Source organism: Vicugna pacos, chromosome 3, assembly GCF_048564905.1.
Source record: "Vicugna pacos chromosome 3, VicPac4, whole genome shotgun sequence".
NCBI classification, from domain to species: Eukaryota; Metazoa; Chordata; class Mammalia; order Artiodactyla; family Camelidae; genus Vicugna; species Vicugna pacos.
In genome coordinates, this window is record NC_132989.1 from 87,981,247 (window position 1) to 88,000,807 (window position 19,561).

General features: G+C 47.0%; 1 protein-coding gene and 1 long non-coding RNA gene across 2 annotated transcripts; both read right to left on the bottom strand.

The window, feature by feature from the left end:
- Positions 1–1,907: 1,907 nt before the first annotated feature.
- On the bottom strand, positions 1,908–13,102 carry ISL1 (ISL LIM homeobox 1). Its single transcript, XM_072950999.1, has 6 exons — positions 12,539–13,102; positions 11,514–11,703; positions 8,531–8,790; positions 6,364–6,650; positions 4,944–5,111; positions 1,908–2,868 (listed from the first exon to the last, which is right to left on the bottom strand). The coding sequence occupies exons 1-6, from the start codon at positions 12,564–12,566 to the stop codon at positions 2,752–2,754; spliced, it is 1,050 nt and encodes a 349-aa protein (XP_072807100.1). The 5' UTR covers positions 12,567–13,102; the 3' UTR covers positions 1,908–2,751.
- Positions 13,103–16,712: 3,610 nt separating this feature from the next.
- Positions 16,713–19,192, bottom strand: LOC140689767 (uncharacterized). The gene is made up of 2 exons (XR_012064857.1): positions 18,828–19,192; positions 16,713–17,058 (listed from the first exon to the last, which is right to left on the bottom strand). It is a non-coding gene; the product is annotated as an uncharacterized lncRNA (long non-coding RNA).
- Positions 19,193–19,561: the final 369 nt, after the last annotated feature.

Consider the following 19,561-nt stretch of genomic DNA (forward strand, 5'->3'; position numbering starts at 1 on the left):
CTTATTAGTCAGCCATCCCAGGAAGGATGTTGAGGAAAAAGTAAAGTTGAAAAGACAGGCGAATAGAAATTGGGAAGCTGAGGGAGTCAAGTCTGGTGCAAGAGATTAGAGGAGGGAGACGGGAGAGAAAAGAAAAAGAGAAGAAGCAAAAGGGGAGGGGGGGCCTTCCCGGAGAAGATCCATGTGAGATAAGACATAACTCCCGTTTTTCTCAACAGATGACTACAAGCCATTATTACCGCCGGCCAAATTATTACCCCTCTGTCAAGAATTAGACACAACAATCAAAGTAATCAACGGGCATGTCTAATGCACTGTAACATTTTCAATTCAAAGTTTGTTTTCTCTCTGCCCCCATGTTAGAGCCTGTAATTAACCCGTTATGTAGAACGAGGCCAAACAAAAGCCTAATTGAGGCTCGTTTCCCGACTTGCGGCAGGTTTGGAGAAGGCGAAGGCGACTTGAGAGCTGGGAAGCTGCGGGGCTCGCCGGTCTCCGGCCCGGCCTCCGCCCTGCTCCCCGGCAGGGGCCCGAAGGGGCGCACGCCACGAGACACACGATTAGGTACTGCAGCTTTCGAATTTATTACGAGTTGTCAGACATTTAAACCGGTATTACAGTCGCGCGGACAAATGCATTCAGTTTCTAAAGAGCCGAAGCAGCATCCTGGGGTGGCGGTGGGAAGAGAGAGGACAGGGTGGAGCCCCAAGTCCTAACTCTACACCCACAAACGAACCGAGAAGCCTGATTTCGGGCAAGGACATTTATCCATCCCCAGGTTCTGGCTCGGGCACAGGAGCTACTGCTGAATGGCGGGGGGGGGGGGTGTTAGGGCGCACGTCCCCGAAACTCCGACCGCCGCCGGGGCAGGCGACCCGGACCTCTGCTCACTAAGGCGGTTCCCGACAGAACCTCCGCCGCGGTTCTCCGCCCCCACCAGTCACCCTCCTGAGGTTTCTGCATTCGGAGTTGGGGGAGAAGAAGGGCAGGGGGACAAGTTGCGGGTGCTGATGGGCAGGCGAAGGCAGGAAAGACACGGTGACTAGTCTGGGAATTGCTGAGAAAACTCCCCTCTCTCGGCCGGTTCTTCCTGCGCAAATAAAGCCGCATTTCTCAATCGGCTGACAGCCGCCACTGGTAAATAATGGTCATACCTCACCGGCCAGGCAGAAAGCCTCTCTTTTACCGAGGGCTTATACTTGAAGTATGGGTCATTTCAACAGTCCTAAGCAGGAGACTTTGGTATAAAGCACTCTAAGAAAATAAAATAGTGCTTCAGGATCTAGGCCCATTTTAAGGAGGACCCTCTTCCTCTTAGGTGGGGTGGAGGGCAGGGCAAGAAAAGAGACAAGAAGAAAGGTGGGGAAAGGGACAGAGGATCAGCATCTCATCTTCAAAAAAAAAACAGTAACATCACAGCTGAGTGCTAAAGGTTTCCAACCAGTTTTGATCCAACTATAGAAATGCAAACTTGCAAGCTGAACCTATTTGCAATAAAACATCCCACCTATTGTATGTCAGTTTACCCCGATTCACATGCAGTCCTTAATTTCAGACATTTTAATGGCTTACTTGTAAACATATAAAAGAGGGACCCTGAATCATTGCGTTTATTTATTTATCTATGCCAAACGTTTATTAGTGAAATAGTCCTGAAGATATAATTCTACATATGGCGCTTTGATTTCACATAATATTTAAGAAAAAAAAAGACAAAACACATAGAATTAGACATATAATTCAAAGACCACGGTACAACCTTTATCTTTTTCTTTTTTTACTTCAGCAAACAAAAAATAATGTCAAATGACATGAAAAGTGGCAAGTCTTCCGACAATAAATAATAAATTACTTTATAATTTTTGCAATGCAAGAGCAAACAAAAAAAAAGTTTCCTTTTTTTCCTCTTTATTTCCAGAGAGAGAGAAAACAGTCATTTTAACCAATAACTATACACATCTTTGGGGGAAAAGTTCTTGGACAGACACAAGTCAAACACAATCCCGAGACGCTTGTGGCAAAATAGAGGTAACCTTGTTGCAATGCTTTATAAGTTGGTTTTTAAATCTGAATTCAAAAACCTTTAAAGTCGCTTCAGACTTCTTGATAGAGGATGGATCTCAAAAAAAAAAAAAAGGTGGGGGGAGGGCAAAAGGAAAAAAGAAACCGGCTACAGGACATGCTAGAGACCCAGGATTTCAATTAACCCTTTGTTAAAGTCAACTAAAAACATCGCAAACCAACGCAGCTCCACCTTCCTGAAAGGACTCTTTCAGCCTAGGAGGCCAGTTTCTCTTCCTGCTCATTTGCTGGAGCTCCTGTTTGGCAAGGCAATGACCAATATAGAAACAGCACCATTCAGAATAGGATGGACTAGAAAATCTCTATTTCTGCTTTTCTCTAGATGTGCAGTGAAATGAAAACGCTTTTTTTTTTGAGATCCTTGAATATAAATCCTCTACGTTTTAAAAACGTCTTTTTTTTTTCAGTACTCCTAAGGTCATTGGATAGCATATGTTGGGTTTGGGTTTTGTCTGTTGTTTTAATTCTAGTAAAATCCCATGATTGTCTTCACAGTGTTGCTACCATATCACCTTGTCATTAAAACAGACTTCGTGCATTTCATGGAGCATTCATTTCTCGATTCAGTTTTCATTGACTGGGTCGTTAAATACTTTTGTTTCAGAGTTCAACATTATAATTTCCCACTTTCTCCAACAGGGAAAAAAAATACATCTGAATGAATGTTCCTCATGCCTCAATAGGACTGGCTACCATGCTGTTAGGTGTGTCTGGGAGCTGAGAGGACATCGACGCCACTTCACTGCCAGTGGAATTAGAGCCCGGTCCTCCTTCTGAAAAATTGACCTGCATAGAAGGTTGAGAAATGAATAAAGGAGAGTGTGATCGTATTCACAAAAGGATTATAAAATCGTCCTGTGTATGTTTGTGTGTGTGTGTACCTACAAGTGTCCTTCTGTGTAGATTAATAAGATAGATATACAGATAGGGATATCCACATGTATTTTTGAATTTTAAGAGGCTTAAAGAAAGCCTACAAGGAAAAGAACGCGAGAAGAAATCCTCTCGCTTTCCCATCTTCCAAGAGAGCTCTGTTTTAACTGAAACTGAATTCCCAACATTATGTTGCATTAAATTATTTAGGAACAAATGTGTTTTTCACTGTAAAATGGCATCACAACTCTACCATGCATGCTCGAAATAAAATTATCCTGCCGGCTACATGTTGCCCTGGGAGCAGGCGAGTTCTCAGTCTCTAGGCATCAAAGCCTCTCTTCTTGAGTTGGAAAATCCATAACACGACGCTCAGATCGTGTGACGGGAGATTCAGAGGAGGCTCCACAGAACAATGATTAACTCCTCAGAGGGTTCACAGCGTGGGCTTTCTTCCTTGTTGTTGGTCCTGCTGCCTTTGGCCTCTCCTCTCTCTGTCTCTGTCTCTCTCTCTTTAAATCAGGCTCTTCCTTCCGAGAGGAGACCCATATATTATAACGTCATCCACATTATAAATATCTGGCTCCTTCTTTTAAGGCGAAAGTATTGTGTTGCTGTTGTAAACCTCCTTCTCCACCGGGCTTCTACCCCTCCCCTTGGCTTCCTTTCCTCTGCCCTCAGCTGACAGGAAAGTTTCAGAAGGTGCAAACAATTGGCTGCCCGAGAACCCTCCCCTTACCTGCCTTCTATCAGCCAAATAACTCATAAGATTAACCTGGCTTTAAAAGTAAGTTGTTTTTCCTAATTCCAGGGTCTACCTTCCTTTCTGCCCTTTAAAAGTTTCCCATTGGGAGGTCAAGGGACTCCTCAAATCTGCCTCACCTCTAGACTGGCCCACATACAAACATACATCTGGGCCAAGCCCCTTTTAACCACTACCTCTGGCCCATTACCCAACTGTTGCCACAAAGAAAGAAAATGCCCTCCAGGTAAATGTGGGGGGTCAAAAAGCTAACATCATCTCCAGCTTTATTTTCAAAGAACGGAACAAGTTTTTAGGATAGATCTTGTTTTATAGAGTAAGATTCTATAGGGCTGTTTTATTGTTTAAGAAAAAATCCACATGTGTACATATACCGTATCACCAAGGACATACACTTAATAATCTTAGTTATCTTCACCCTTAAGCCTTTTGTAGGTGAGAGGTGAGTTGATTTTCTCTTCTCTGGATGTGTAAAACATATTATTGCTAAAACAGGTTTTCACATTATTATCTCTTATTGGTAGAACTCCTTTCGCTATTTATGCCTCACAGTGTATGACTGTGTGTGACACGTGAACTCATATGCTAAAAACTCTTTAAGCAGTCCTACATTTAGATGAAGATATAGTCCCAGAAAGGGATAGAGTAGCAAAAAGTATCACTCATACCTTTAGACAACTGAACTCTTAGTTGATATATTTGAAAACTTGCACCCAGACAGGTGCCTGCTGACCACTGATAATAACATTGATTATGTTCTACAACATTGCTTATTATTATAATCACCTGGATTTAGGTCCCTAAATACACCGTTCTCTGGGAGCTGAGGAGGGAGTACATTTATTAGTTGCTGATTAAAATGCCAAGGTGATCTCTAAAGTCCCTTCTGACTCTAAAGGTCTAAGATGATTCTCTAACTCTGTACACCTTCCCAGGTATATCTATGTAGTTAGGCACCCTGAAGTTAATCCCTCAAAGCAGGTCTGATTGATAGAAAATTCAATTTTTTTCGATGGTCAAATTACGACCTCTCACAGACAAGACTCGTAAGGTTTGTTTTCCTTGCATGCCAGCATGTGCGTCCGCCACACCTCCTCCATCTCCTCTCCCCAACCCTGGGGCCAGGGAGGCTCCCTCCTCCCCCAATCTTTCATTGTGTGACAGTTAAACCAGAATCTCCTTTCTTTGGAGATCCAGCCTCCCCATGCTGGGAGCTGACACTTACCAGTTGCTGAAAAGCCGGCTGATCTATGTCACTCTGCAAGGCGAAGTCACTTAGTACTTTCCAAGGCGGCTGGTAACTTTGCACCTCCACTGGGTTTGCCTGTAAGCCACCGTCGTGTCTCTCTGGACTGGTAGCCACCATGGGAGTTCCTGTCATCCCCTGGATATTCTGTGAATAGTCCCCCCCAGTCCCAACATGTTAATGAGCAAACTCCCTCCCTCCATTGTCTGCAGGCTAAGCAAATATACCCTGGTATTATCTTATCTATATAGTGGCCTTTATTGACTCAGTTAATCTGCTGCACGCATGGATATTAGCCAGGGTTCAGTTTTGTTTTATTATGCTTTGTTTTTCTGCTTCCGTGGGCTGGACCACTAGGTCTGCCTGGACCTTATAAAGTGAAATTCTATTTTGACTTCCTTCCTTCCCCTTACATTCACCCTTCATCCCAATTTCTCCTGTCTGCCCTCCCAGGCCATAGCATCTCAGCAGAAAGCTGAGGCAGGCGAGGCCTCCCTTCAGCCTCTAGACATGGTGGTTTTCTGACTAATTTCAGTTAGATTTTTGGTTAGATTTTCTGCAGGCAATTCTCCCAGAGCCAACCCCCACTCCCAAGCATTTGGGTCTGGCGGCTATTGTGTTATTATGCACTAACTAACTTAGAAAGTGCCCAGGCCCAGGCTTGGCCGGTCTGCCAAATTTAATGACAGTGGGTTTTATGGCATTTAAAAATAGGGCTGAAGCAGTAAAAAGGAAAAAAAAAAAAAAGAAAGAAACTCTTTAGCTTAAGTAACCAGGAGGCCTGCGGGGTGGGTGCTGCCCTGGGCCAGGGATGACACTGGGCAACAGAGCTGGGGACCTGAGGTCTCTGGAGGCCTGAGCTTGACCCGGAGCAGAGGAGCCCTGTTTCCACGGGTCACCTTGGGGGACCTCGCAGCTTGGGAGCTCTGCAGCTGGCCTCACACCCTGGACTTTCCCCCACCGTGACCCACCCACTGAACCCTGGATTAGATAGGAAGCCAAGGAGCTGGCCCTCCCTCCCCTGACGTGCCCAAGGAACGGATAGCTTGAACTTTGGCAAAACCAGGACCAAGGCCTCGCTGCCCACGGAGGGGGCAACCGTGTGGGCCCCTTCAAATCCGAGGAGGGGCGAAGTTGAAGGGCACGAGCCCACCCACGCGGGCTGGGGGCGGGTCAGCAGCTCCATCCCGCAGGAGGGGCCTCCCGGGGCAGCCCGCCGCCGCTGGTGGGCCGGGCGCCGCGGGCCTCTCCCCGGGGCAGGGGTGGGGATGAGGGGCCGCCAGTCCCGGCTCCTGCCCCAGAGCCGGAGGAAACGGCGCCCGGCCCACCTGGGCCGCCGGCGCACACGCCTCCTCTGCTTCCCTCTCTCGCCCCCTGCCCGGGCCCCAGGGCCACTCACTGTTTTGTCATTGGGCTGCTGCTGCTGGAGCTGCTTCATCATGATGCTCCGCTTCTTGTCCTTGCACCGCTTGTTCTGAAACCAGACCCGGATCACGCGGGGGCTGAGGCCGGTCATCTCCACCAGTTGCTCCTTCATGAGCGCGTCGGGCCGAGGGTTGGCGGCGTAGCAGGTCCGCAAGGTGTGGAGCTGCTTCTCGTTCAGCACAGTCCGCACGCGGGTGGTCTTCTCCGGCTGCTTGTGGACGTGGGGCCGCAGGGCCGGCTGCCGGGCGGAGATGGGCTCGGCTGCGGGGCAAGGGGCGCGGTGAGCGGGAGCCGGGCCGCCCGCCCGCCCGCGCCGCGACAATGGCCGGTGCTTTGCAGCCTCGACAGACAAAGCAGGGCTGGCAGAGCTGGGGGTGAGGGACGCGAAAGGGAATAAAACCTCGCTCTCTAATCTCAGAGGTCAATGCTGAGTAATCCGGACCCGGAAAGCAAGCAGCCTCCGCCCCTGCTCGTGTCAACACGACAGCGTTAGCAAAGGGGCGCAGGTCTCAGGGTCTGTCACCTTGCTCGCACCAGGGGCGGCATCTTTCAGCCTTGTTTCTCCTCCCTCCTCGTCTTTCCTCGCGCCAGGTTACACCAAATACCCCTACCACAAACCTCCAGACCCTTGAGTGAAGGTCACAGGCGGTACTGGGGAAGGAAACGCAGAACATCCCAGTGACAGCCAAGGACACTACCCCGGCCTCTGCCGGGATGTCTGCAGTAAGAAGGCCCAGAAGAATTCAGTCAGAGAGCCTTGAACTTCAGTCCCCAAAGAACAGTTACGTCAAGGGGGTAAAGAAATTCGGTATTTCGGTCATCTCTCCAGTCCTCGATCTTTCTCAGTCTACCTGGATCTACTAAATCTACCTGGATGTTCCTGAGAAGAGCTGATCCCAAGCAAAGGAAAACCGAAACTCTGTGGAGCTGCCTGGCCTTTAGATAAACGTCAGCTGCGGAGTCCTGGCTGCTGACTCCATTCCAGTACTTTGGCCTCTTCTGTGTTTCCCCACAAGCAGAGCACAGGTTGTACGTAACAGAAGTTGCCACCTCTGACTTTGCCCGCCTGCAAGCCAAGTCATAAATGCCCCAGGACAGAATTCTTAGAGCTGCCAGAAAACAAGGGGAAGAGCTGTAGTTTTCTCACTGCTAGGGTTTAGTGCGAATTGATAAGTTTAAAAACACACGGTGTTGGGTGGGATGGTGGGGGAGGAGGGGCAGATCTATTCATGGCCGGAAGGCAGGTTTGGAAACATTGTCTGCCTTCTTACCCGTGGCCCCCTCCTGACCAACCTTGCTTTATATCTACTCTCCTTCCTGGCGCAAGGGCCCTCGGATGTGTATGTTACAAATCCTGCACCTTCCAGGACCTCTAGGGTCAGGTCAACACCTATGGGGTCAATTTAGTGTCACAGCTACAGGCCCAAAGATGAAATTCTCACCAAATTACGTAGAATGAACTGTTTAAAGAGGCAGGCTCCCTTTAAAAGGCAATTACTGCAGATTAGCTTGTTGACAGTTTTAAATTACAGCTCTGTGCAATGGCCTGCAATTATTAAAACTATCTTTTCAGGTCCATTCTCTCTCAAAGGGATAAAAATAAATTTTAAAAATGTTTTGGAGTGTGGGGCAGTCCGCAAGGCAAAAAGCCTTAATGAGAGGCTAAGTAACTTGAGGCTATCTAAGCTTCCTTCATTGGGTTAAAAGGAGGAAGCTCCAAGGGCCCAGAGCTCCACCCCTTTAATTAGGCGGCGGCGGAGAGAATACCTGGCGGGGAGCTGAAGCCCGTTTTCAGTAATCCGCGGTTTGGAGGCCAAGGTGAACTGGAAGTACTGTTTGGGCGTGTGCACACATGTGTGCACAAGTGGTGTACATTCATGGGCACCCATGTATATAGACAGACGCACAGGCGTGTAAGGTGTGCTGGGGGAGTCAAGGGAGGAAGTGGGTGCGCTGAACCTGGGGCAAAAGGGTGAAGTGTGGTGCGAACCGCACCCAGAACCCTTCATTTCACTGCCGGCCGCAGCGACCGCCCTGTGGCTCCCAGGATTGCCGCGGCCGCCGGGGCGCTGGCAGGGGCGGCGCTGGCCTCTCCTGGCGCCTGCCTCCCCGAGAGGGCCTCCCTCTGCGCCGAGGAGTACCTGCCATTTGCAGCGGCCGCGCGGGGTGCAGTGGGCTGAGCGGGTCCCCGGCGCCCAGGCTGGCCCTCTCCACCACGTCGTGGTCTGCGCGGCAGAAGAGCCCGTCCTCCCGCAGCGCGAACTCGTCCCCGGGGATGAGCTGGCGGCTGCAGGCCACGCAGCGGAAACACTCGATGTGGTACACCTTGGAGCGGGCGCGCATCACGAAGTCGTTCTTGCTGAAGCCGATGCTGCATTTGGCGCATTTGATTCCGTACAACCTGCGCGGGGGGAGGCGGGCCCCGGGGGGGAGAGAAGCAGAGGAGGGGTTCACTTCAGGCCAATACTGCCCCCGTTTCAAGGTCGCCAGCGACCCCGGCCACAACGCCCTTAGACACTGAAATCTGCATTAGCAGACAAGCTGGGAGTGGGAGGGTAGAAATGATTAGATTTCCTCTTTCCCCGCTCCCTTTCCCTTTCCTGTGATCCTGTGTCTCTGTCCGTACATCTCGGCTGAGAAAGCCCAGTCCAAACCAAAGAAAAATGCTTGATGTATTGGAAGCTTGGGCTGCTGCTCTAACGACCATTCCCAGGGTGGCCCTTGCCGCTCTTGGCAGGAAGGCGTCCAAGGGGACTCCGGGAGCCACTGGCCTTACATTTTCGCCTCCCTATCCCCTAACTTCTGCTGCTAGAAATGTCTCTAAAGCTGCTATAAAAAATCCTCCTTCCAAAAGAAAATGAGGTTGGGGATGAGATTGTCACCCCACTCAGTCTGCAAACACACACAAATGCACAGGCAGAATAGCAAAATGAAACCTCTGAGGGTTTCCAGAGCCCTTTCTGCACAACAAGCCTATAGCAGTTTTTCCCCAACTACAGATTCTTCCTCAGGCAACAGAACTAACAGAAAGTTTCCTCTCCATTCTTCCTTTTATTATTAAAAAAATCTGCTTCTGTTCCTTCAATCTTTTTCAAGTTGCTGAAGCCTCTACCTCTATTTCAGTTTGTTTGAGAACCCTGACCAGCCAGAAAAATGAAAAGACCCACTTCTAAGGCCTTCCTCCCTGCTGACTTTTCCTTAGCAAGAGACAATTCTTGTAGGTTTCATCTGGGCAGCTCTGCCCTGGACCCCTCTCCACATTATCAGTAATAAGAGAATGGGGTGGGGGGCACTCCTACAAAGAGAGAGAATGGAGGAGAGGAAAAGATCCACACAAAGAGGGGTAAGGGGGGGTACCTCGCTCCCCCAGGGGGAGAAAGGCATTCGGAAATCTAAATGGTCTCTCTGTTCTGCTTTTACAACTACAGGATTTCAAAGAGACATACACACTTGCACACACCCTCACACACAGAGTTGAAAGAGTGGAGAGGAAAAGGTAAAAGCAATCGGCTTCTTCCACAAACATGTGTCCAGAATTAGGCACATGCAGGTCTGAATACAACTGGGCAAAACACTATCTCCATAGGAGTAAAGACACTTCTGTAGTTGCCAAGTGAGCTCTCCCTCTCCAGAATCTCGAGTTCACACACCAATCAAGTAAACAAAGAAAACGGCTCATTTGTCAGAGGTTAGAAGGTAGATTCAAAAGTTTTCCCTCCCTCCGCCTACTCTGTGTGAGATCTTCCATTCCATAGGATGAGGGCTTTTACCTTGCGGTGACCAAACAATTTGGAAAATCCCTCCCCCTTCCTCCAGTACCCGACTTCCCCTCTTTCCTCCCACTCCTCCCCATCAAACTATTAATAAACTTTGTTTCCCCTGCACTGTTCAGCTTTATGTATCAAAATTATACTCGCCACTTTATTGCTTTAAAATAAGGAAAAAATACTGACACCAAGTGAGCAGGAAAAAAATGTAACTGCAAAAACTGTAAATCCTGACTAAACTTAAATGTAAGTTTTCAGCTCCATAAACGCTATGACTTACAAACCTAATTACTTGTTAATAGCCACTGCAGAATTTATTTTAAATACAATATTTAGATAGCATTTAACAGAATAACCAAGGTGTTATCTCCTGTTTTGTTATTAAAACAATATTTTCTTTAGAAATTCTACCAACTTCCTAAAGCAGAAAATGAAGTTTCTGACATATGTATACACAGGTCAGAGAAAATTTGAGATTGGCAAAGCCTGAAGTTTAGACGCAGAATTAACTGAAAGGGAAAAAAATTCAGAAAGTTCATTATGTGGTTTTATTCTTGTCAGTATGGGCAATTCGCTCATTTTATCAGTTACCAGATTTTAATGTGAGAAAGGAAGCTGTTCAATTATCTAAATATACCAATTGTTCGTAGACAGATGATGGGCAATTTGATCTGCTCTAATTCATCAGCTCAGATAAGATAAGAAAGAAAAGACAGTCAGATGTCACCAAAGGGTTAATATTTAAAAAGATTAAATTTCCGGTCTTTTTTGCAGAGAATATTTGGATTGGTTTTGAAATTTTTCAGGAAGGCACCCATACCCTAAAAATAAAAGAGCAATATATCTATTTGCTCTTTCAAAGTACATCTCAAAAACATGTTTCGGTCAAACTTTTATTTTGTCTATTGCATTGACATCTCCAAAGAATCTGGAAGTTACTAATAAAATATTGAATTAAAATATATAAAAAAGAAAAAACACTGTATGATACAATAAAAACCAAGCAACTTTTTTTTTTAGAAACCCCAACTTATTCATCATGAATTTTTTGTTTGTTTTGGAAGGGGGGTAACAGGAAAATAATTTGAGCATCACAAATTCCACGAGCAATTAAACAAGCTTCAATATCGCATAATTTATGAAAACCACTATCCAGTTTCACGGGGGTTTTTCCCCCTAAAAAGTGAAATGAACAGCATAGTGTAATTTATATATTACACTTACAGGGTAACTTTTGCACGCTGGACCCCATTAAGGGAAACTTCGAGAAAGGACAAAGCCAAACCAAATAATAAATAAGGAGTGGGAAGAGGCAAGGAAATCTCACAAAATTAAAGAAGCAGTATAAATAGCATACCTGATATAATCTCTTTTACAGTAGGTTTTCCCATCTCTAACAAAGCACGTACAGCTCTCGTCCAAATACTGATTACACTCCGCACATTTCAAACATGCCGCATGCCATTCCAAATCCGGAGAAACCCTCAGAATATACTGATCGTGAATTTGATTGCCGCAACCAACACACAGGGAAATCAGACGTTTTTCTGAAATGAAAATAAATACATGATTGACTAACCGTTTACTTCCTACAGAGATAAACACACTTTTAGTGTCGTTCTCTTATAGGGCGTACTCTGGGAGTTTTTCTTTTCTTTTTCTGTCTTTTTTTTTTTTTTTTGAGTATTGCACTTTGGGATGGTAATTGAAGTGTGCCATCAAAACCTTGACTCATTTTAAAAAGGAGGTGGAATATATGTAAAATGCAGATTTGAATAGTCTGCATTTGTAAGCCTAGCACGCAATCAAACCCGTTCATTTTGTGTTTCTTTTTGCTCCCTCCTCCCTCTTTGCCATAATCATTGGGAAAGATTATGGATAAGTCAAGTCAAAGAAAAGGTTTTGACTAGAAGCGTTAAGTGAACGCAGGGATGTCTGTATTTTCCATGAAGCACGCTCTTAAATAGCACATAGGACTGGATATTGTTAGCAAGAGCAGGCATCAATACAGTTGTCACTCGTTCTCTTTGGCAAGTCTAATGCTAATTCACATCTCCGGGTATTGTACGTGCAGGCAGACCTTTGCAACAGAATAACCTTCTCGGAGAGCTCAGGATTCCAGAGGAGGAAACCACCGCTTAGCACCAGAAGGCTAGGGTTCTGGAGGGCACACAGGCGAATTCAAACACAAGGTACGATCAGTTCCCCGAAGATCAGAACCAACAGCAAGCATGCAGGCGTGGCGGCAACAAGAAAAAGCCACCTTCTCTCTCTCTCTCCAAGCAATGACTCCAATTCCGAAGAGCCCTTGGCACCCGTGCCTGAGAGAGACCCCACACAAGAACAGCACACCGAGCCCCACAAGGTAAAACAGCCTCTTACTTTTTGGTGGATCTCCCATGTCTCCCATATCTGTAAGAGGGAGTAATGTCCACAGTGAAATGGTGGTTGTACAGTTGGTAAACAGCCCACAGAGAGGATGCTGGAGCTGTGGCTAAGTGGGAAACAGTAGCCCCTGGGGTTGCCAAGGCTGAGGGAGCCGCTGCCCGGCTGCGCCGCGCCCTCGCGGATCAGGGAGTCCAATTTAAGCCGGCGGAGTTGGCGGAGCGGAGGCGCTGCGGCGGCGGCGGACTCGGCGCGGCTCGGGCACCTCTCTTCCTTATCTCTTACTCAAACTTCTCTGCTCCAACTCAGCTCCATCGCCATTGGTCTGACGCAGCGCGCGGGGACGTCAGGCGAGCGCCGCGCCCATTGGCTGCCCGGCGCGCGGCGCAGCTGTTCTGATTATCATATTTCAGCCTCGCTGCTGCCGTGCGCCACTGACCGCTCGGCGAGCCCGCGGGAGAGGATTAGGGCTCCCGAGGCAGCTTGCTCGGGGCTCTGGCAGCTCTCCCCCCGAAGCTCGGGCTGCCGGGCTGCTCTGGCTTTTGGCCTCCCTCTCCTCCTGCCCCCTCCCTTGCTCCTTCCCGGCCGCGCCTCCAGCGCTTTCGCCTCCTGTCGCGCTGCTCCTCCGCCCTGCGCTCCTGGGGTCCCCGCAGTCCGGCTGGCCGTGTTGTGCGCGGGGCTCACTTTTTCGCCGCCGGTGGCGAGTGGCTGGTGGGTAGGTCTTCCTGATGACGAAGTCCCTCCCGGGCTTTAGGAAAAGGGGTGACTTGGAATAGGCCGTTTGGCTCGGTTTGACTCGCGCTCTGGCGCACAACTCTGGGCCCTGCGGGGCTTGGCTGCCGGGGCGGGTGAGTTCCCGAACTGGCTGCGCGTGGCGCTCTGGGCCTTAGGGGAAGAAGAACCGGTAATGGGATGAATAGACCCAGAGAATTGTTCGCTGCTGCTACCTGACTCCTCGGTTACCCCCCCCCCCCGATCTCAGATCTCCAAAAGCGTGGGGTAGGGGAAGAGAGGGGCGCTTTTTGCCTAAGCGGAGAATCAGGTTGGAAGCGCAAAGGTAAAACCAAGTTGACTCCGTGGGCTACTCTCTTCTTCCAACCCGCGAGGTCGGCTTTGCAGTTTAACTCTAGAATTAGGACTAACCCGAAGCCTAAGTGCGGAGTGGTTTTCAGGTCGTTTATAAAGTTTGCAGAGCGAGTATAGCCTGTCCAGTTCATCTCTGCTCGCCTCCTGCTCTTTGTTTTTAAGCAAACGTGTGCAGTTAACTGGTGGTGTTTGATAATGGTAAGGACAAGTCTCCACGTCTCTCTAGTGATTTTAAGAATGCGTCAGTCACAGGGCGTGAGTAGGGAGGGGTCTAACACACAAGAACAGAGAAATAACTATTGCACTTAACCGAGTGTGTTTATCAGATCATTTTCTCTCGGGAAACAACCTGGAGAGAGGAGAATGTTGGCTCCAACTCATCGGTAACTCCTTTCAATAATTTCTTCCATGTTCCCCTTATAGCTTATTGTCTTCCAAAAACAAAGTCACAGGAAGAACCTCCCGCACTTCTCCAGAAGTTTCTAAATCTCTATTCCTTATCTAATGTGACTGCCAATTTTATCTAAAGAGGCCCGCAAACCCACGCAGCAGCATGTTTAATTTCGGTCTCCCGTTGCCTTGAGAAAACCCGGTGTGTTAGGAAACTGTATCTTTTGCCAGATCTAGCCCTTGAGAAGAGCTGTGAACCCTCAACCGGCCTCGGTGGCTCGGTTTACAGGGGTCTGCTTCTCCAGAGCGCAGAGAGAAGCTCAGATGCGTAAATTTTCCTCCTTGTCCGGCTGGGGCTTTACCAAGAACATCCATTTGTTTTGTTTTGTTTTTTTCTAGGGAAAATTTCTACTGGATCTCTCATCCCTTCTATTTTGATGACGAATTGTATCAGTGCGTGTGTGAAATCGAAAGTTAGACGGACATAGGTTGATACATTTACCAGATTTTGGAGAGGGTGTGTTTTTGTTTTCGGGTTTTGGTCATAGTTTCTAGTCTCTGGGATTATATGCATGGAGCCTTTTGTCAGGCTGCTTTTGTAAAACTAATGATGATAATACAAAGCGGATCTTCCCAGTATACGGGCATGTTTACTGTACAGATAACCAAGTTGACTCTAGTTTTTTTTTTTAAAGGTACTATATAGCCAGAAAGTAAATAGAGAATTTTAACCAATCATATTCCATCATGCCACCTTTATAACCTGGTTTTAAACAACGAAAGCTGCCAGAAGCCTGATGACATATTTGAGAACCAGAAAGCACCCTCACTGTACATCCTCCTGCAAACCAGCCACACACACTGTGGTATTTTAACTCCCTAAACTAATAAGCTATTCTAAAGAAATATTGGCAATGATGTTAGAAATTCCAAATAGAAAAGCCGGTATGTGGCTTAGAGAAAAACTATTACTAATAGACAGTTTCATCATAATGGTGAAGACAGATTTTTCTTTCTTCAGCCCACACTTACTGTAAACAAGTATTTTCTTAAGTTCCTGAGCCAATGAAAGTCAAGATCATGCAGAAGATACCCTCTGTCAAAGGGAAAAATTTGAGGGAACCCAATAATTATGTTGTTCTGTGATAGATGTGCTCTGGAGTTAGATGTATCTGTTGCTAATACATTTTGCATTAAAATCAAAGTTATGATAGCAGGCATTATTGTTTCACTTCACCTTGAAGTTCAGATATGATAACAGATTATTCCCTTGTTTCTTTAAGTGATTTCTATATATGTGTTTAATGCATCAAATATATCTGTAAAAAAATTGTACCGTTCTAATAGAATACATCAAACTGTAATAAGCAGTATTTCCCCCCAGTATTTGATCACAGGAGCGACCTCTTGTGTTCGAAGTGGGGATTAGACCCTGTCTTGTCAAAAATGGACTCAATTTTGACCTTTGTATATTCTGTTAGGTCAAAAATAGATCCTTAAAAACAGCAGTTGTGTGCATCCCTGTTGTGAGCTCCTCTACTCTTGAGATAAAAAAGACAAATATGAATAGTTATTAAGTATAGTTCCCATTACCTCCAGGTCACCCCAATATATTTTAGTGTCTGAATAAAAGGGCTGCTAAGATTTAGTAAGTTCCTCTTGAGTCTGTAGCATCTGCTCACATGCACTTGTACACACCTTTCAAAATGCCACTTTTACACCTAAAATTCCTGGTGGGCTCTTATGCCTTTGCTTTGTGTATTGTTGCTTTCTTTCTCTGATGAAAACTTAAAACATACCACATCAAAACTTAATGCCAGATACAGATTCCTGAACAAGTATCATGTTCTCAAGCTATGTTTCAAATATCTAAATAGGTTTTAATTGCAGTTGACAAGTAGCATTACATATTTAGGATTTATTTATTCCCCAACAACTTCTGGCAGGTACAAGTGGATTTTAGATTGGTTCATTGAGAAATTACGTACAATAAGGGAGAAAGCTTTTTCCTCCTTAATGAATCTAGATTGTGAAGGAAAGAGGGCTTTGATCAGCTTTTCTGGAACTATGGATTTGTTTGGAAACTTATTCCCATGGAGGTGTTTTCTTTAGTCCACATCAGAAACAGGTTTGAGAATAATTATTGGAATGCAAATTTCCACGAGTAAGATGTTCAGACAGAAAAAAATATAACTGAAGGATTTATATCTTCTGATATCCAAAAATATGTAATATGGGGGCAAAATGAAACACGGCCATATTTTATTCATCTTGGAGAATAGGTATGGAATATGTGTGTATTTATCCCATTTATACTTTTTGTTTTTTACTTTTCCTGTGTAGTCTAATCATGTAGAATAAGGTTACATAAACCATCAGTATCTTAAATCATGTCCAAGGGTCAGATAAAATTATATGCAGATAAAGCGAGTTAGGATTAACTATTTGTATTCCACCCAGAACAGAACGGGGTGTGAATGGTTAGAGTTGATTTCCTCTCTTCCAGTTGCCGGTGGTGGCATAATGAGGATGAATCAACAGAATCTGTGCTCTGATTTCAGAGAAAATGTGGAAGGGATTTCTTTATGTACCATTGCGTACGAAACGACTGTCTCTTTTTTTCTCTCCTTTTACTTTTTTTTCCCAACAATACTAAGCAATGATAATAATAAAGGCAGTTGTTAACAACAACAACAAACCTTTAGTTGTGATTTTTATTTTATTGCCGAGGACTCCTGCTGTGATTGTGGTTTTGTTGAGTGTCAACTGCTTTCTTAACCAGTTAAAACAATCTGGGTGAATTAGCAAGAATTTTCTTGTGCACCGAGAGCTTGCTTCCCAGCCTGAGTTCGGTAGTTGAGTCTGTCACCAGCGGACCTGCTATTCTTTACTGGCAGACGGCAGCCCAGGAGGCAGCGTTCATGTGCGGTCTGCTGCTCGGTTCCCAGCCGAGATAGAATTCCACGCTCCCGGCAGCGGCGAAGCCACAAACCTCAGATCAGTCTTGAGAATGCGAGGCTCCCATCTCTCTGCCGTTAGAACTTCGACCAAGCGAGGACAGAAATTTGCCCCTTTAAAGTTTTGCTTTTGGAAGTATTTATTACAATTACACAAAAGCACTGGTCGTGTCAAATTAAACTCTTTTCCTTTTTTTAAAGTTTTTTTTTCTTCTCTCTTTTTGAAGCCCTATGTGACTAGGAACAGGCAATTTTTAACTGGACGGGAGTTCGGCGTGGAGCCCAGGTTGGAGCCAGTGAGCGCAATGTGCTGACTAAGAGCTTCTGACCCAAGGACGCTCTGAACCCTACCTCTGGCAAAGCCTTCATTAAATGTATCGGATTCTCGCGGGGGTAACTGGAGTCCTGATGGGCGAAACAGCTTTATCTCAAGTCCTAGGCGGTTACATTTGCACTGAATCTAGAAAAACACCCACGGGCCCACCCGAGATCTCGGGAAACCCGGAGCAAGTTAAGTCAAGTGTGGTTGATCAAATGACATTCTTTCTGAAAGAGGTGACACCCTTTCCCCTGCTACAATCCTGTCCAACGGGCAGCTCTGAATTTAGCGCCGAAGGATTGCTTTCCAATGCACGCTGAAGGTTTACTGGCAACGAGTGGGGGAGGGAAGGAGAAGGTACCTTGGAGGAGGTCAAGAGGAGGGGGAGGAGCAGCAGCAGAAAATTACCAGCTAAGCGGGGGAGGGAATTGGAAGCCCGGAAACCTACCAGGATGCCTCAAAAAAACCTTCCCTTACGTCTCAAGATGTAGCGCTCGGAAAAACAGCCTCATAATGAAGTGTCCTGGGCTGGGGTCCTCGGGTGGGCTACGGAGGTGATGTCAAGAGTTAGCTACTTTCTACGAATTAAACTGGTGGCTAAAGCGGGTCAGGGCCGTTTCTTGTAGCTGAGAGAAGCGTGGGTGGGGGCTGTTTTTAAGGGGAGAGGCAATCATTTTTGGCATCTACTGGCAGATTGTGAGAGTAGAAGTGAAGGTGGTTTCGGGGCTGGAGAAAAATCTTCAAATCCTTGTAAATGGCTAGTCATTTCGGAAGATAAGATTTTAGGGACACTCTTAAAGGTTGCCGTCTGCTTCGACTCCGCGGAGGTGAACAGGAGCATGAGCTTCCGTCTCGCGGGCATTTAGAGTTCTCTGCGCCACCGGATCCATGCCGATCCATCCATGTTTTAAGAAAACTTATTAATTCTTTGCTACTTCAGATTGAGAGGAGAATTAACTCTGCCCCTCTACCTGCTGAATACCAACCGAGAAAGGGGCCCAGGAGACGACCCCTTTCAGAAAGAACGTCATTTGATCAACTCAGCTGAGTTAATAACTTGCCTCCCGGAAGGGGTCAAGAACATTCGCCTTCCCTTCCCGCCCGCACAGCCACGCTGCTCGGAGGAGGTCGACCTCTCTACCCCAGGTAGCCTCTCCTCGAGGGCCGAGGAAACCCTGTCTGACTGTGCTTTGCGGGCTCAGAATCGAGATCAAGATTCAGGTATTTCCTAGAACCCCACTCGCCTGCGTTCAGGCACATCGGTAGCTAGAATTTAGCCTACCCTGAGAGAAGCGCGAAACAATGAGACCCCCCCCACCTCCGTCACCTCGGTCTCCTCCCTTCCGGATTTCCAATTTGCAACCTTTCAGCTGCCCCCACCCCCACCCCGCGCCCCAACCCTAAGAGTTCTAGGCTTAAGGGCATTTTTCAATTCCCCTTTAGCATTGAAAGAAGGAAAAGTCAAACTGGGTCTACACCCCCAACCCCAGTTCCTGCTAGACTTAAGGGGGAAAAAAATCGATGTCCCTCAGACCTCTTTCCTTCCCGGGTTGACGAGCGCAGCTGTTGGAGAGGCTACTCAGTTCCTTAGTGTGAATCTGCTTGCCACCCACGTTTGGGACCAGAGCCCCGGATGGACTGCCCCTGTCGCGCACCGGTGGGCTGGTGCAGGGACGTGAAAATACAGGTGAATCCAGTCGCCGGCGGTGCCGAGCGCTAAAGGAGCAAGCACCTCTGCCGGCCCCCTGGGGGCTGCCTGCTGGGAGACCCTCCAGCCTCTTCCTAGACTCAAGAGCGGAAAAGAAAGTGCAACCCCTGGCAGCGGGCTCAGAGCCTAAGCCCTTTCGGAAGGTAAAACTTTCAGTGTTAGGTTGCCCCTTTTCTGTCCACGCCCCTAGTCCCCGGTTTCCCCGCAGGTGAATACACTTTTGGAAATGAAAGAATCAAGATACCATTTTAATTGCTTCATACTCTCTGTCACAATCATGTCTTTATGCCATTGGCCAGAGGTTCAACTTGCTCAGAGTGCCTACATTCTAGAACATTGTAAGGGACAGCATTTCCTCTGCACGTGCCTTGGTGGCAGCGTCCAGAAATGATGGCATAGTTATCGATACAGGATGTTTGAGTGAAGTTTAATTCTTACTATCACCCCCCAAAATATAGATGCCCCAAAGTATTAGCTGGCGTTTGTTTTTCAGGTTTATTTTATTCACCCAGTGTGGTGAATGTTTGCATTGGAAAACAAGAGAGAAACCCCACAGCGTG

Bases quoted from the DNA above. Each gene is read 5' to 3' on its own strand.
- ISL1 (XM_072950999.1), bottom strand. From the start codon at position 12,566: ATGGGAGACATGGGAGATCCACCAAAAA. The intron at 6,651-8,530 runs GTACTCCTCGGC...CTTGCCCCGCAG, and splicing joins GCGGCCGCTGCAAATGGCAG to CCGAGCCCATCTCCGCCCGG. The intron at 2,869-4,943 runs GTAAGTGTCAGC...CCTTCTATGCAG, and splicing joins AGCCGGCTTTTCAGCAACTG to GTCAATTTTTCAGAAGGAGG.